Below are 18,042 nucleotides of genomic sequence, written 5' to 3'. Positions count from 1 at the left end.
ATCTCACAAAGCATTTCTACTTACTGTTTCAAAAGAACTGATCTCCGGTCTGAAAGTACTGACCATAAGGATGATCTCAGCCCACCTCCGAGTCAGAAATTTGTGGGTTCAGTCTCCACGCTGTTCCTGAGCTTATAGTACAGGCAGACATTTCAGTGCAGTACTGAGGGAGTGCTGTGTTGTCGGAGGTGCTCTCCTGCAGATGTCCAAGGGCACTGGTTGTTAAAAGGTCCCAAGGTGCTGTTTTGGAGAAGAGCAGGAAGTTCTCCCTAGTTTCCTGGGTTATAGTCCTTTCTCAACCAACGCCACTAAAAAAACAGATCAACCGATCCTTTATCTCTTTGTTATTTGTGGGATCTTGCTATGTACCAAATGACTCTCGTGCTTGTCTTCATTCATTGTCTGTGAAGCGCTTTAAGGACATTTTTTGAGAGATGTGATAAGGTGCGATTAAACTGCAAGTCTTTTGAAAGTGGTCTTTAGGAGTGGCTGACCCATGATCGTCTGGCATCTAGTGGTTAAGAGCAGTTGTCCACTGACTGGATAAATTAGAACTAAGGTGTCATGAAGATTGACAAGCATCTGTATACTACCCAGATGGAAGAGCTTAGGTTGGAAAGAGTTAGCCTTTGCTTCGTCCCTCAGACTTCAATGTGTCAACATATTTACATTCCTGGCATACTATCTCCATAGGACTAAGGATCAGTGTATTTACTGAGAACTATCTAGTTCCCGATGGTGATAAAACCATGGGGAACCTGTTTCTAAGTAGCAAATTGTTAACTGGGTTGTCAGTTGGCAAGCTGGGGAAGGAGTCAAAGTCCGTTCCCTTCCCTTCCCTTCCTTTCACCCACCCCTCCAAATTCTCAGCATAACCATTACGAAGTGTCACAGAATCAGTACATAAGGTAGCACTTGAAGTAATTTCCCAGTTTTTACTCAATAGATTTAACATGTAAAGAAGGTGCACTCTTTGCATCTGCCTGTAAGGGTCAAATCATGAATTGCCCCCCCTCAATTTTAACATTACTTTGGTATTAGTCCTAAAGATAAGAATTTTAAAAAAATTACATTGCTTGTCTTGGGTACGGTTTCCCTCATTCTTTGAAGCTTCTCCTCCAATTACCTACCTCATTCCAATTTGGAACACTTTGGCATGTCTTATGTTTATGAAAGGGTTTTTACTCCTCTCGACTCATGGTTGGCCCTGCAGACTATATTCATCAAAAGAGGTGAGGATTGGTGTGACTGTACAATACTTCTGTGTATAAAAAGGGGTGGGAGGCGATTACACAGCTGTCCTGGTAGCTCTTTTAAGAGACTTTGTCCCTGTGATTCACCTCCTCCTGCCCCCTCCATCTTGATGGTGAATAGACCCCCCCAAAGTTACATTAATCCCAACAGTGATGGGAGCCCATGCTGATGTGTACTCGAGCTTCGTTTGGGTTGGAGGAGGAATAGGTCCAGCGGGCCAGAGAATGGTAAGAGATTGCGGGACAGCAGATTATGGGCGAAATAGCCCGTGATGCGATTGATACGCACGCAGAAAAATGAGCTGGGTTTGAATGCACCTGACAGCGTAAATAATCCATAATCTCAACAGGAAAAGAATATTGATGGAAAGGCGGAATATCTGTTTTGAATGCCCATCCCAGAGAGTTGTTCCATAAAAAGGGAAAAAAAAACGAATCCTTTGGGTGTTCTACCACAGCTCCGGAGATCGGAACCATGGTGCGAATGTGCGCACAAGTACTCGTCTGTTGTGGTGCCAGACTGTCAATAGCTCTCTTGGCCCCGTTCTTCTTTTTCCTCAAAAAAAAAAATCCTCGCTCAAGACTCCTGATACAAAATGTGAATTGGAACATCTGCTGCAACTTCATCCGGTAGGTAACCTGGAATCTTGACAGGAAAGAATAAAAAATTCCTGGAAGTACTGGGGATTTAGCTGAGCTGAAGGCAGCCACCACAGGGCTGTCGCTAACAGTCGGCCAGTTGTACTTGTGCGACCGCAGAAAACGTGAGAGTTGTGACTGACGTTGTAAATTCTTCAGAGAAATTTCCTTTCAAAAACAAAAACCTCTGTGGTGTTGGGATGTGTCAGGCCAGCAATCCTATATCCAGAGCTCATTCGGAATCAGGAAATGGACAATTACCCGAGCTTCCATTCTCAGCCTATTTTCTCTTTTAAAGTTTTTTGGGAAGCAAGTTGTGAAGAAGGTATTTTAGAGTCAGGTAAGGTCATGGAGCAAATTTGGAAAGAAAAAAATTGGTTTGTACAGTACTGTGGGATGTCAGTGCCTTCAGCATCCGTCTTTGACCTATTGCAGTTTTTTTTTCCTTGTCTCTTTTTTTTCTATGGTGTCAGTCAAAACCGAAGCAGTCTCTTCAGTAAATTAACCCCTTCCAACCTCAACTTAGTGAGAGTAGTTCAGGGAGAGGTCTCCAGCACTAACTTATTACGAGTCCAGCCTACAGGCTGCATGTGTGTGCCTTGGCTTCTTCTTTGGTGTATTTTGGGCTGTTTAAGTTTGGGGCTAATTGTGTTTAGCCCCACATATTTACATTCCTGACATACTATATCCACAGGACTAAGCATCATTGTAATTATAGTCAACTATATAGTTCCCCACAGTGATAAAACCATAGGGCACCCATTTCTAAGTAGCACATTGGTAACTGGCCATCTTAGGTTGCCAGTTAGCAAGCTGGGGATGGAGTCAAAGCCCATTTTCTTCCCTTTCCTTTCCTCCCCCCACCAAAATTCTCTACTCTTGATACATCTGTCTAAAACATCAAGCACAACCATCCTCGGTATTGTGCAGTTTTTATATATTTCGCAGCTCCTGTTTCATTGCTCCAACTTATCCCACCCTTCGAGAAACTTGATTGAGTTCTTCGATGAAATATTCAGAGGTCACAGATTTAAGATAATTGGCAAAAGAATCAGAAGGGAGATGAGAATTTTTTTTTAACACAGCGAGTTGTTACGATCCGGAATGCTCTGCCTGAAAGGGCGGTGGAAGCAGATTCAATAGTAACTTTCAAAAGGGGATTGAATCAATACTTGAAAAGAAAAAATTTGCAGGGGAGTGGGACTAATTGGATAGCTCTTTCAAAGAGTCGGCACAGGCACGATGGGCCGAATGGGCTGTATGATTCTAACTGGGCATTATAGTGCCTCCCACTATACCTGAATCTTGGAAAGGGCAGATAGTTCCACCGGAAGCAGTTTCTACTTAAGACTGAATATAAAGCTAGTCAGTATGAAGTACACACCCAATTCGTTGTGTTGTAGAATGCTGGGTGTGGATTTGAACCTTCAGTTTAATGACTCTGGTTTCAGCACTCTCCTTTCAAGGCAGGATGCTCAGGCTGAGTTAGTTATCCCTGCCTCTCACTCCATTTCCTACAGCAACAGCTTGCGTACACTTAACCTTGCAGTAATAAAGCTGCTCCTGACAAGTTTACATCCTTGCTGTAATAAGGTTCCTTTCAGCATGAACTGAAAACTTTTAATTCAAAGGATGAAAGCGCAACTTCTGTGGCTTGGTGAGTTTGTCTGGTGAGTAGCTAGGCCGTACAGAACAGCAAGATCCCAGGATTAATGGCGCGTCTGCGCTGAGTTGGCTGAGCTCAGTTGGGACAGCGGTCGAGGTGCTACACGTTTTTAACTCATTCTCGGGGAGTGGGCGTCACAGGCAAGGCCGTCATTTATTGCCCCGTCCCTTGTTGCCTTGAGGAAGTGGTGGTGGGCTTTCTTCTTGAACGGCTGCAGTCGGTGTGGTGAAGGTGCTCCCACATTTTTGCTCAGTCAGGAATTCCAGGATTTTGACCCAGCGACGATGAAGGAACGGCGATATATTTCCAAGTCGGGATGGCGTGTGACTTGGAGGGCAACGTGCAGGTGGTGTTGTTCCCATGTGCCTGCTGCCCTCGTCCTTCTAGGTGGTAGAGGTCGCGGGTTTGGGAGGTGCTGTCGAAGAAACCTTGGCGAGTTGCTGCAGTGCATCCTGTGGATGGTGGAGGGAGTGGCTGTTTGAGGTGGTGGATGAGCTGCCGATCAAGTGGACTACTTTGTCCTGGATGAGTGTTGTTGGAGCTGCACTCATCCAGGCAAGTGGAGAGTATTCCATCACACTCTTGACTTGTGCCTTGTAGGTGGTGGAGAGGCTTTGGGGAGTCAGGAGGTGAGTCACTTGCCTCAGAATACCCAGCCATTTGGCTTCAGTTGACTATTTTGAACTCTGGAAAGCTTGAAATCCTTGTGTTTGTACACAGGTGCTTAGAATTGGCTTCAGTTTGAAAGTATAAGCACTGTAGTTATGGCACTATAGGAAACAAGCCATACAACTAAAAAATTGTGTGTGAGACAGAACTGAAGGTCTCCATCTGAAACGTTAACATTAACCCAAGATGCTGCCTAACCTGCTATGTATTTCCAGCATTTTCTTAGAATCATAGACATTTCAGTGCAGAAGTATGTCATTCGGCCCGCTGATCTTTTGCTGTACTAGCTCCCCCACTGGAGCTATCTACCTTAATCCCTTCTCCCAACTCTTCCTCCACGCTCTTGATATTTTTCATCCGCAGCTGCTTTTAGGTTTTATTCATTAAAGCTGTAGGACAGGAAAAGAGGCTACGGGTATTTCTTTAGGCGCAGGTTCAGAAAGAAGGGTGACTGAGGCCAGGTTACTGGGCTTACCCGCTGTAACATTCTGGTGAGACAGTAGGCTTGGTTTTCTGGGAGGATCTAATGAATTGAGGGGCCTTCTCCCGACGGACCTTGTGAAATGTTTTTAGTAAAAAGTATTGCAGACATCTTAATCTAAATAACCTGGAAGATGATCCATCCTATCTGGACAGTGGACAGATAAACAGAATTGATCAAGGATTTGGCCAGAATTAGTGCCAGGAAAGTGACTTACAACAACTTGCATTTATACAGCGCCTTTAATGTAGTAAAAAGTCCCAAGGCGCTTCACAGGAGCGAATATCAATCAAAATTTAACACCGAGCCACATAAGGAGATAATAGGACAGGTGACCAAAAGCTTGGTCAAGGTTTTAAGGAGCATTTTAAAGAAGGAGAGACGGACGGAGAGGTTTAGGGAGGTAATTCCAGAGCTCGGGGCCTAGGCAGCTGAAGGCACGGCCGCCAATGGCGGAACGATTAAAATCGGGGATGCGCAAGAGGCCGGAATTGGAGGAGGGCAGAGATCCGGGAGGGCTGGAGGGGGTTACAGAGATAGGGAGGGGGCGAGGCCACGGAGGGATTTGAAAACAAGGAAGAGAATTTTGAAATCGAGGCGTTGCCACGTTAGTAGGACATTGTCTCCCTTTGTGACTTTCACGCGGACTGGAGGGATTCTGGAGCAGTCAGTGACTGCGCGCTGCTTCACGCATTCTTCCACTGTAAAGTGTTGCCAAGAGGGTAATGAATATAAACATTTGTTTGCCCCGATTGACGTCTCTCTCACTTCAGGTCCAGTACCTGGATTCAGTGAACGGGGAGGATCTGCTGCTGACCGGAGAAGTGAAGTGGCGACCCCTGCTGGAGGACAACCCGCAGAGCATCGTGAAGCCCATCTCCCCGGCCTACAACGACGAGGGGCTCTGAGCAAAGATGTTACACACGCCCGTAACCAAAGTTCCCAGATGTGCATCCTGACGGGCGCAGAAGCGTTCAATGACAATCATATACGTTTGAGCGGGAAAAACTCGAGATCACCATGAATCCGGTTTTTAAAACATTGCATTTATTCTTGGGTGTTATATCTTCCCCCCCGCCCCCCCCCCCTCCTCTCTCTCTCACAATCTGCAAGGAAAATAATCTTGTGTTGGAATGCTCTCACCTTCCCACTTTAGAGCATTTCCGTTCCACCTAAATATACGTATAGGTCTGAACAAAAGTAGTTTTATTTCCCTGCATTGTGGGTTTTTTTTTTCCATTTCTACGGTTTTCTGTGATACCGTCAGGTTAACTGAAGGGATCTTCCCTAAAGGCTTTGGGATGGCGTTTACAGTATTTTAAATACATTTGGCCAATATGACTGGAAAGTGAACTCTGGGCGTCATAGCAGCCGGGCTTTAGAGGTGAGACACCTCGGGCGTTTCCAGGTAACTGCAGTTAGTCAGTGGCGGATGGGCTGTAGTGAGGACTGTTCTTTTTCAGTAGAATTGATAACCTAATCGCAAGGCCTCAGTGTTTTTTTTGATCTAATGAGCCCAAAGTTCAAAGGTATTGTAGAAAAAGTGTGCGATGCAGACAGATAAACAGCAGTTGAGGTGGGGGATGAAGAATTGACTTCTGAGGCCCATAGAACAAAGGGTATTAATTAATCTTACATTACAACAGTGACTACACTTCAAAAGCTCTTCAGTGGCTGTTAAGCGCTTTGGGACAGCCCAAGGTGGTGAAAGGCACTACATAAATGCAAGTCTATCTCTTTCTTTTAGACGTACACTTGTGGGGTTGCCCTGTAGTTTTTATTTTTCCTTGCGTACCCTCATTGATGAAATTTTAAATCACAGGAAGAACAAACTCAAAAGGGGCACGTTTTGTACAAGGAATCCACAGTGTCCCAGCAAGTTCGTTTTAGTCACGGAAAACCAGTAAAGTTTTTTTTTTCTCACTGTCACGGGATCGATGTGTTGCTGGACTGCCGTGTGGCAGCTTTGGAGCCTTCCGATCGACCGCAGATTATTTCTGTCTTGATTTGCGGTAATGACGTTACAGGCGATCATTCAGTGTGGGCACTGAGATCACGAAAGGCACCATATAAATGCAAGTTCGCTCTTACCTCTTAGAAAGCACAATGGGCCGTCACTGTCGTTTCACAAAAGAGCCTAAAGCTGAATTAAATGCACTCACTCCCAGAGTTCAATGTATACGTTTTAAAAAAAATACTTGAACTGACTTCAAACTTCAGACCATAACTTAATTAGATGGGTCAGATTGTAAGTCTGTCTTGCTTTGCTCTTGCACTTCACATTGTCCAAACTCCTTGGTTGGGTTGCTGCATTGTGAGAGTTGCTGCATTCTAATCGCTGCCCATTTACCGTTCATTCTCCACTTCGCACTTGTGAAATGTGCTCTGTATTCTCGCTGTCTCGGTGGGTTTTCTATACTCTGTCCACTTTGAATTCATTGTGCAGGAGGTGGGAATCTCTGTGAACTGATAGTACAGTGTGCTCTGATGGCTCATAATCCATTGTCTCTTACGTAACTGAACCAAGTAGATGAGAAGGTCCCTGATTTATACAAAGTTAGCTGGGGAATGTTTCTTACCTAAACATCAATCCTATATAAAAAAATAATATATATTTTGGAAATTCTTCAAATTAAAACAGTTCAGCCGGGAAGATTGCAAATCCTGTAGGGATTTTGTTACGGTTTGGTATCCTGTAACATTTGTTTTACTGTATAAATGTTCAGCTCACATTTTAAAATCATGGTTCCTGTTTGTACTGTACCCTGTGGTAATTAAAGTTCTCTGTGAACACCTGCAGTCTGTACTTTTGTCAGCCTCTTCACTTCACTCTACACTGGTGGGTTTGAGGATACAGGAGCCAAATTTAGCCAGATTTGCTGCAGAAGGTTCTGGGGCTGAAATTAGAAAAAAAAATCTGAAGCAATGACTTTGGGTGGTATGCTTTAACCTCTCTCACTCCCACCAGTAGGTGTCAGCTGTGGCTCAGTGGGTAGCACTATTACCTCTGAGGTAGACTGTCAGGTGGGTTCAAGTCTGACTCCAGAGGCCTGATACATAATCCAGGTTGATACTCCAGTACGATACTGGGGGCGTGCTGCACTGTTGGATGGTGGCGTCTTTCGGATGAGATGTTAAAGCAAGGCCCCCGTCTGCCCCCTCAGGTGGATGTAAAAGATCCCATGGCACTATTTCGAAGATGAGCAGGGGACTTCTCCCCGATGTCCTGGTCAATATTTATCCTTTAATCAACAACACTAAAAACAGATTATCTGGTCATTATCACATTGCTGTTTGTGGGACCTTGCTGTGCACAAATTGGCTGCCGTGTTTCCTACATTGCAACAGTGACTACACTTCAAAAGTACTTTATTGGCTGTAAAGCACACTGGGACGTCCTGAGGTCATGAAAGGCACTATATAAATGCACGTCTTTCTTGTACTGAGCCACTCTGCCTCCTGCTGGTGGGAGTATCCAGCATATACCGTGTGACCATTGAACTTACGTAATGTAATGTTGAATCCATCATTGCACCATAAGGAGGGCTCTGCTGTTTGTTGCTTAAGAGAATAATCCCACATCTACGTACTTAATTTATTGAACATTTATTTTTCACTCCGGGCGAATTTTCATGCCAGTTTCAATATGCAATAAAAAAAAATCAGACTGAAACCTGTAAACTTGAATGATATTCTTGTGTGATTACTCTTAATTCATCATTCAGATGGCTCCTACCACTGCTGGTAACAGACCTGTAACCACCAGTACTTCATGTTAGTGTCATACAGCTGAAAATACTCTGTCCAGCCGCACACTATGGAAAGAGAATCTATACCGCTGAGCTTTCCACTGTGTAGATTGAATATAATTTACTGAAATTCTACTGACCATCTTGTTAAAGTCACTCTAAACAGCTTCATAAATATTCAAGCGCACTTGTCTAAAAGTATAAACTGGCCATTTTGTTGTCTCTTTCGATCTTAGACAAACTTGAATTGAAGTGCGCAAAGCTAATTTTCTAAGCTCCCTCTGGAAAGGATGCGTTTGTTTGGCTCAGTTGGTAACACTCTTGCCTCTGCATTGGACAGTTGTGGGTTCAGCCTCAGATCAAGACCTCAGCATGTCACCTAAGCTAGCAGCCCCACTATAGTATTTGTGGGATTTTTGCACTGTCCTTTGGATGAGACGTCAAGCTAAGGCCCTATCTCCCTATGCAGGTGGATATTATTCAGATGAGAGCACACAGTTGACCTGATTAGATTAACATTTTGGGTGTAACCCATAACCGAAACTCATCCAGTCCCCTACTGACGGAAGTATCCAGCACAGACATCGTTAGTTTGGCTCAATTTTAAGCATTCCCACATCTGAGGTTGTGGGTTTGAGCCCCACTCCAGGACATAATCCAGATTGACATTCCTGTGCAGCATTGAGAGGTGCTGCGTTATCAGGGGGATCCTATCCTTTAGGCGAGGTGTTAAACCGATGCTTCCTCTGGTGGTTCGGGTGGACAGTAAAGATCCTTTGACACTTGGCCAACATTCCTCACTCAACCAACACCAGAACCAGATTAACTGGCCATTCATCTCACTGCGGTATGCTGCTGTGCCTGCTTACATAACATCAGTCATTGTACTTCAAATAACTAATAAAGGGTTTTGAGCTGTATCTGAAAGATGCAATGAAGTGATATATAAATGCAAGTCTTATTTTTATAAGGTGTTCACTGACCTGTGCATTTCCAGCAGTTTCTGTTATTACCACATTTCTTTCTCACCCTCTTCGAATAGGCTGAATACTCCATGTTGTGTGATTTTGACACACCCAGAGCACGCCAAGACAGTAATGAGGCCAGACTGGTTTTCTGTCTCTTAGTAGGTGTTGCTGTGAAAATCCAGGAGTTTGGGGTGAGTTGCACCAAACATGTTTCGAAGCAATGAAGTTGGTCTGCTCTAAATGACAGTGGGTGTGTTCTTTGTGTGTTTGTTCAGTTAGAAGAAAGAACTTGCATTTATATAGAACCTTTCACAACCTCAGGACGTCCCAAAATGCTTTACAGCCAATGAAGTACTTTTGAAGTAGTCACTGTTGTAATGTAGGAAATGTGGCAGCCAATTTGCACACAGCAAGCTCCCACAAACAGCAATACACTTATGACCAGATAATCTGCTTTTACATATGTTGGTTGAGGGATAAATATTGGCCAGGACACCGAGGAGAACTCCCCTGCCCTTCAAAATAGTGCCGTGGGATCTTTTACGTCCACCTGAGAGGGCAGACCGGTTTAACGTCTCACCCAAAAGCCGGCACCTCTGATAGTGCAGCACTCCCTCAGTACTGTACTGAGCTTCTACTGCAGCACAAAACTCAATACTCCACTTCTCGTTCCTCCTCAGTTGCGAACCACATCTAGCAGCCTGTCTGAGAACCAAAGGAGCCCATGAATCAGGCAGCTTTTTTTAAAGTTTAGACAGTCCAATTGATTGCCCTTATGAATCACCATTTCAGAAAGAATTGAAAGTCATTTTCCAGTAGGGTAGAAATGTACTTCTCCCCCTCTAGAAAAATGACTGATTCTGTTTTTAAAAACCCGATTTTGTTCCACTTGCCATGGGAAATTGAAAATTTAATTTATCCCACTCCATTCTGCCTTTTATTTATGGGAGGGGAAAAGGGTTTTGGACCAACGCAAACCTAATACTGACTGATCATCGGGAATGTATTCCATATGGTAAGTGATGCAGTATGTGATTTCTGCCAGTAGAAGGGGCTAGATTGCTTCCATAAATCCCCAGTGGCTTCAAGAGGCAGACACCTTAATAAACCCAAACACTTGGTTTAGGCACATCACACTTGCGTTAATTAGTTAATCCCTTGCCTGGTTATAGCTGTTGTGATGTGATGGCCCCAAATTTAATCAGCAAAGAAAAAAAACAAACTATTTCGTTGACAGAGTGAAATGCTTTGACGTTGAGAACAGAAAACAATTAATCTGCTTCTTTCTCACAATTCAGTGTCTCTAAACCATCTGTGAAAGTGGGAATGGGAGGTGGAGAGGTTTAGGGAGGGAATTCCAGAGCATGGGACCTTAGGCAGCTAAAGGCACAGTCACCAATGGTGGGGCGAAGAGAGGGGGGGGGGAGGGGTGCACAAGAGACCAGAGTCAGGGGAACAGAGAGCAGAATGCACCACTGAGATGTGTCATTACAACCGAATCTTAACTGAACTTTTTCAAATGTTATGTTATATGAACAAGGCGTGTGTATAACCACAAGGGGTAGGGGGTTCTGGTCACTGTGCTACAGCAAGAACACCCTGGTATTTGAGAGGGCACAGCAGAAGTCAACTAAATTGACTTAGAATTGGCACCTTAGCTACGAGGAGAGGTTGGGAATGTTTACATAGGGAAAAAAGGTTCAGTGGGGATTTGATGGAGGTGGATATTCAGTTGGCATAGACCCTAATAATACCACTGACATAACCAGAAACTTTACAAGGGAACAGACTTCAACTCAAAAGAGAAAAGGTAAACAGACTGTTTAGATTTAACTACACAGAGGATGGTGAATATACGGAACCGATTTAGGGGGCAGGTCCTGCTAGGAAGTTCAAAGGGGAACTGGATAGATACCTGGTCATGAACATGGTTTAGTAATATGAGAGAGAGCTTACGGTATTATTCAAACTTTCAGTGGTCTCTTTCTCTGGTATACATTCTTACGTCGAGTCCACAAATCTGGCACCGAATGGGGAAGTACTTGAAGCTACATGATTCGGATATGACTGAGCAATTAATTATATTTTTTCCCCTGTTTAAAAGGGGCAATTAATTAAAAAATTAAACCATCAATTAACAGTGTTCTGAGGGAATTTAGCTTGAAAAGAAATTAATCTGATTACAGACTTCACCCATTCATTAGCCTCATCTCTCCTTTTTCAACCTGTTTACCTCGCATTAGTTTAAGCAGTTAGTTGTCTTTGCACGTTTATTGTACATACTTGTATGTACAACAGTGTGCACTTTATAGTAATACTTGGTGGATAGCTAACTGCTATGAATTTTGCAGTGATTGCAAATTGTTTATTGCCACAATTATTGTTGCAGTTTGGTTGCATCTTCTTGTTAAAATGTGCCCTTGAATAAATCTGTTGGGAAAGGATTAAAAGGCCGAGAATCGGTTGTTTAAATTCTTAAGAGGTTTTTATTTTGTTGACATCTTTGTTTTAAAAAAAAGTGGTAAAGGAATTACATACAAACACGATGGAATTTTTTGGCATAAGTCAGTTAAGCTCGTAACTACAATACGCTTAAGTCTCCTCAATCTTTTACGTCCGTCCATCAAACCTTCCGCCCGCATATCTGGCCACGTCCCCGATCCTCAAACGTGAGTACCCTCCAATTGTCCTTGTTCGAGGGTCTCTCAACATTGAGACCAGATTTTCAGGTGCAGCCGGAAAGAAAGTCATGAATCCTGGATAATATCAAGCTGCGGGGCACACTGGGTGTATACACACACACAGCACGGAGTATTTATTTATTTTAATAATGTTCAACTATAGTAATGCAAAATAATTAACTAAACAATCGGTCTGGTTCCGGATCTGTACTCTCCAAGTGCCAAGTGTAAAAGATGCAAATTCATAAGCGTTGATAAAGTACCACTCAGTCATGCGTCAGCTCTGCAGAAATTATCTTTCCATAGTTCCGGAACAGCTAAAAAGCCGCTAGTCCACTATAAATAGTGAAAAGTGTGAGAATCCAGCCGTGGAGTGTGAAATAACAGTAGGATATGGGTGAAGAACAGTGCTGCAGAGCTAGTTTCAGCAAGACGGTTGTGCAGTGTGGGTGAATATGGCTTTGGAGAAATGGGAGCAAAGATGGTGCCAAACAGGCCAGTATGTCATCAACATACTGATAATGTAGATCATGAAAAGCTCTTTCACCTTGTCCAGACCAGTAGAACCAGAGGACACGGCCTGTGCTTGAAGGAGGGTGAATTCAAAACTCATCTGCGGAAACAATACTTCAGGGAGCAAGTGGTCAATCTATGGAACAGGCTCCCTGGGGAGATGGTGGAAGCAGTTAGTGTTGGTTCATTCAAATGCAAATTAGATAGATTTCTTTCAGAAAATAATATTTTGGGATACAGTATATGAGTAATTTGAGACATGACGTGGTAACTGTAGCATGATTGGGGGGATCCGGTGACTTTGGACCTATGGTTCCCAAAGCTCTCCACCACTGGGGGTTTTCCTCACCTCATGTCTGGGTCTGTTGGAGACTAATTGATGGAGATTGATTGCTGTGATTAGTCAACAACTCCATTAACGTCGTATCATGCGGCTACCAGGATGGTAGAAGGCGAACCAGATGGACCTTGGTCTTTTTGCATCTAACAATTCCCTAACGTTGTCTTCTCCACTAGGGGACCCTGGCAGGAGATCTGGTTTAGGTGCACAATTTGGTTTATGTTATTTTTTTTAAAAATTAAACACAATCAGAAGTGTTTTACAATAAAAATATCCAAAGTGACATTGTAAAGTGTGGTACACATATTCCACAGAGCCCTTAATTATTCTCCTCCATCTCTAATAAACTCATCAAACAGAAATGTGAAAGAGGCAGCGAGTGAAAGGAGGAAACACTGTGCTCTGCTGCAGCCTGGGAGCATCTCCCATCGTAGCACCCTCCTGCCCCTTGATCTCCAACCGAGAGTTTGAATCCTGGACAAATACACAGCAGGAAGTTCCACCCCTTGACCCTCTGCTCCAAGGGCCTGCTCAGCCCTTCCCCAAATCTGGTTCTATCTTCCCCGCATGACAGTCTCTCCAGATTCGTGTTCCCGAGGGGCGTAGTTACCCAGTGGGATGATGTAGGTGGGCTCCTTTGAGTGCCATGCAATGACAACGAACCTCTTCATCACCAACAACAGTATCGTTCTGCGCAAACACTGTGGAGCTTTCACCTCCAATATAAATCCCAACAAACTTACTTTAGGATCATTATCAAAAGGGGCACTCCCTGCCTGGCTATGGTACCAACCACAGCTCCTCAGAAGGAGGAGCTTTTAGAGCATTGCCACAAAATATGAATAAGGGTACTGTTAGGAATGTGAATTTTGTAATAATATAGACAAAGGCTGCAGTCCTGTACCTATATTACAACAGTAACTCCATTGCAACAGTGACTACACTTATTCAAAAAATACTTCATTGGCAGTAAAGCGCTTTGGGACGTCCTGAGATTGTGATAGGCGATATATATAAGTGCAAGTATTTCTTTTTCTTTTCCGTGTACAAGCAAATCTTCCAATCTTTGCGCCTTAACCTTGGAGGCAAGACTCCTTCCTATGGCAACCATTGGTTAATGAAATTGAAGTTGAGGGGCCATGTGCAGAGTTCTTGTCCACTGGATGAAACCTGGTATAGAACAGGTACCTCCACTCCCCCTTGTCGAAAACATTCTCAGCTTCCAACAAGAGGCCCGTGGTAGGGTACTTACTATGTGAAGAGTTTTGATAGAGTAAATAAAGAGAAACTGTTTCCAATGACAAAAGGGTCAGTAACCAGAGGACACAGATTTAAGATAATTGGCAAAAGAACCAGAGGGGAGATGAGGAGCATTTTTTTTCACGCAGTGAGTTGTTACGATCTGGAATGCGCTGCCTGAAAGGGCGGTGGAAGCAGATTCAATAATAACTTTCAAAAGGGAATTGGATAAATACTTGAAAAGGAAACATTTGCAGGGTTATTGGGAAAAAACAGGGGAATGGGATTAATTGGATAGCTCTTTCAAGAGCCGGCACAGGCTCGATGGTCCGAATGGTCTCCTTCTGTGCTTTATAATTCTGTGATTCTATGGTATTAGGAGTCTGAAAATACCTGTTTAAATTTCCTCCGAATGTTTGAGAAATCATAGCCTTTTATTAATCTGTCTGATCACGGTCCATAATAAGCAAAAGCACCGACTAGATACGCCATGTGGGTACCTTTGCCAAAACATTGCAGTCAGTATTTAAGAGTGAGATGGACCTGTGACTATTACAGTGGGTAAGTTCGTCCCTCTTTTTGCCAACATTGAAATAAGAACGCCACTGAATGAATTGGAGAGTTCGACATACTTGTGTATCTGTTAAGGTAAAGCGCCCTCAACTTTGGCAGGATTTCCACCATGTATCCATCCAACCTTAGTGACTCACCAACCTGTTCATCTTCTATTGTCCTTTGCACCTCAGCAAGCCCTATGGGGCACTCTAATTGATCAAATAGGGGTCAGCCCAGCTGCGAAATCTTAAGCCCTGAGAAAAGCTGCTATTTTGGGATTCTAATTGGTAAAGAAAAATCTGTAAAATTCACAAATTCCTAGTTAATTTTAATGGGGTCTGTCTGCAGCTCCCCTGTCCAATTTCAAGCTACAGGGTTCATGGCAGTCAATTCTGTTTGCGTCAACCGTCTTTGACCTGTTTCAGTTGTGATTCAGGCCTTAGTTGTGGCTCAGCAGGTAGCACTCTTACCTCTAAGTCAATAAGTTATGGGTTCATGTCCTGCTCCAGAGACTTGAACACAAAATCTATGCTGAAAGTGCAGTACTGAGGGCTCCTTTTGTCAAAAAGTGCTTTGATATTAAGCTTGATGTGGAGATGCCGGTGATGGACTGGGTGGACAAATGTAAGAAATCTTACAACACCAGGTTATAGTCCAACAGTTTTATTTGAAAATCACAAGCTTTCGGAGATTATCTCCTTCGTCAGGTGAGTGAGTGAATGAGAGGTTCTCAAATCGCATATCTTATATTAGGCTGGGACACCATCACACCAATCAAAGGTGTCGTTGGTGTTCAGACAGGTTAGCCACGGAAAACAGTAGGTCCCAGTATACTGAATACACAATGGGTCAAATTACACAGACAAGGAGAGAAAGAGACCCGAAAGGCAGAGAGAGAGAGAATGTCCAGTTGTATTAAAAACAGATAACTTTTTTTTCCTGCTGGTGGGGTTACGTGTAGCGTGACATGAACCCAAGATCCCGGTTGAGGCCGTCCTCATGGGTGCGTAACTTGGCTATCAATTTCTGCTCAACGATTTTGCATTGTCGTGTGTCTCGAAGGCCGCCTTGGAGAATGCTTACCCGAAGATCGGTGGCTGAATGCACTCCCTCCAAGGCCAATATGTCCTTCCGAAGGTGCGGTGCCCAGAACTGCTCACAGGACTCCAAGTGCGGTCTAACCAGGGTTTTGTATAGCTGCAGCATAACTTCTGCCCCCTTGTACTCTAGTCCTCTAGATATAAAGGCCAGCATTCCATCCGCCTTATTGATTATTTTCTGCACCTGTTCATGACACTTCAATGATCTATGTACCTGAACCCCCAAGTCCCTTTGGACATCCACTGTTTTTAACTTTTTACCATTTAGAAAGTACCCTGTTCTATCCTTTTTTGATCCAAAGTGAATGACCTCACATTTGCCTACATTGAATTCCAAAGGGACAACTTGCTGTAATGCACAGGTCTTCAGCACTACTGCTGGGATGTTGTCAGGACCCAAGACCTTCGCTGTGTCCAATGCACTCAGCTGCTTCTTACTGTCTTGTGGAGTGAACCGGACTGACTGGTATCTGCCATCTATGATGGTGGGGAACTCGGGAAGAGTGAGATTAGGATCACTCACCCACCAACTGAATTCAGTCTCACAACTTGCCATGGTGGACAATTGTAAACAATTTTACAACACCAAGTTATAGTCCAACAAATTTATTTTAAATTAAATTCCACAAGCTTTCGGAGGCTTCCTCCTTCGTTGGGCGGATGGTGGAAATTCCGACGAAGGAGGAAGCCTCCGAAAGCTTGTGGAATTTAATTTAAAATAAATTTGTTGGACTATAACTTGGTGTTGTAAAATTGTTTACAATTGTCAACCCCAGTCCATCACCGGCATCTCCACATCATGCCATGGTGGAATTTGACCTCATGACCTCTGGGTTGCTAGACCAGGATCGTAATCACTACAACGACAATTGGCTTTTATATAGTGCCTTTAACATAGTAAAACGTCCCAAAGTGCTTCACAGGAGTGATTATCAAACAAAATTGACACCGAGCCAAAGAAGGAGATTTTTTTTTTTTTTGGGGCAGATGACCAAAAGCTTGGTCAAAGAGGTAGTTTTAATGAGGGTCTTAAAGGAGGAGAGGTTTAGGGAGGAAATTCCAGAGCTTAGGACCTGGACGGCTGAAGGCACGGCTGCCAATGGTAGGGGCAAAGAAAGTGGGGGGCGATGCGCAAGATGCCAGAATTGGAGGAACACTGAGGACAGTCCTCTAAAGTGTATTGGATAGTTATGTTCAGATCTGGTTGGTCGGCAGGCAACAGGTGTAGGTGTGATGTGGAGATGCCGGTGATGAACTGGGGTTAACAAATGTAAACAATCTTACAACACCAGGTTATAGTCCAACAATTTTATTTGGAAATCACAAGCTTTCGGAGGCTTCCTCCTTCGTCAGGTGAATGTCAGGAAATCCTTGAACGTTTCGCATTTATATTCAGAGAACAATACCTGGTGATTACAAATTATCTTTCCAACTGCCCATTGTCAAGGCAATCAAAGTGTTCAGACAGAGAGGTGTTACCTACAGGACCACCGAAAATACAAACGGCCAGAACACAAAACAGAGAGAGAGAGGGAGAAACATCCGAAAGGAAGAGGAAGACAGAGAATGACCCGTTGTATTAAAAACAGATAACTTTTATTCGCTGGTGGGGTTACATGTAGCGTGACATGAACCCAAGATCCCGGTTGAGGTCATTTTCTGTCTTTCTCTTCCTTTCGGATGTTTCTCCCTCTCTCTGTTTTGTGTTCTGGCCGTTTGTATATTCGGTGGTCCTGTAGGTAACACCTCTCTGTCTGAACACTTTGATTGCCTTGACAACGGGCAGTTGGAAAGATTATCTGTAATCACCAGGTATTGTTCTCTGAATATAAATGCGAAACGTTCAAGGATTTCCTGACATTCACCTGACGAAGGAGGAAGCCTCCGAAAGCTTGTGATTTCCAAATAAAATTGTTGGACTATAACCTGGTGTTGTAAGATTGTTTACAGGTGTAGGTGTGGCTTTGAATAACTTTCAGTCACTGGATGATGAGCCATTGGGTTTTCCAACCTTTGTTCAGTGCGTGTTACAACCAGGATGTCAGCTGTCTTGTTGAGGAACTGCAAACACTTATATACAGTTGCAAGTTTTGCTTAAGAGTGATAAAAGCAATCTAGAGGAGTGGACCAAGAGGCTTCAAGAAAAGAGAAGGGACTTATATTTTAGGGGGGGGGGGAAGAAGAAGAGG

General features: G+C 43.7%; 1 protein-coding gene across 1 annotated transcript in view; it reads left to right on the top strand.

The window, feature by feature from the left end:
- uqcc1 (ubiquinol-cytochrome c reductase complex assembly factor 1) overlaps positions 1 to 7,512 on the top strand; it is an 86,469-nt gene extending 78,957 nt beyond the window's left edge. The window contains exon 9 of the mRNA XM_068000227.1: positions 5,482 to 7,512. Coding sequence (XP_067856328.1) covers positions 5,482 to 5,616 — 135 coding nt within the window. The 3' untranslated portion in view covers positions 5,617 to 7,512. The remainder of the gene's footprint in view (positions 1 to 5,481) is intronic.
- The last annotated feature ends 10,530 nt before the right edge of the window (positions 7,513 to 18,042 follow it).

The sequence above is a fragment of the Heptranchias perlo genome, chromosome 19, assembly GCF_035084215.1.
Source record: "Heptranchias perlo isolate sHepPer1 chromosome 19, sHepPer1.hap1, whole genome shotgun sequence".
In the NCBI taxonomy this organism is placed as follows: domain Eukaryota; kingdom Metazoa; phylum Chordata; class Chondrichthyes; order Hexanchiformes; family Hexanchidae; genus Heptranchias; species Heptranchias perlo.
This window is presented reverse-complemented; position numbering and strand designations above follow the sequence as displayed.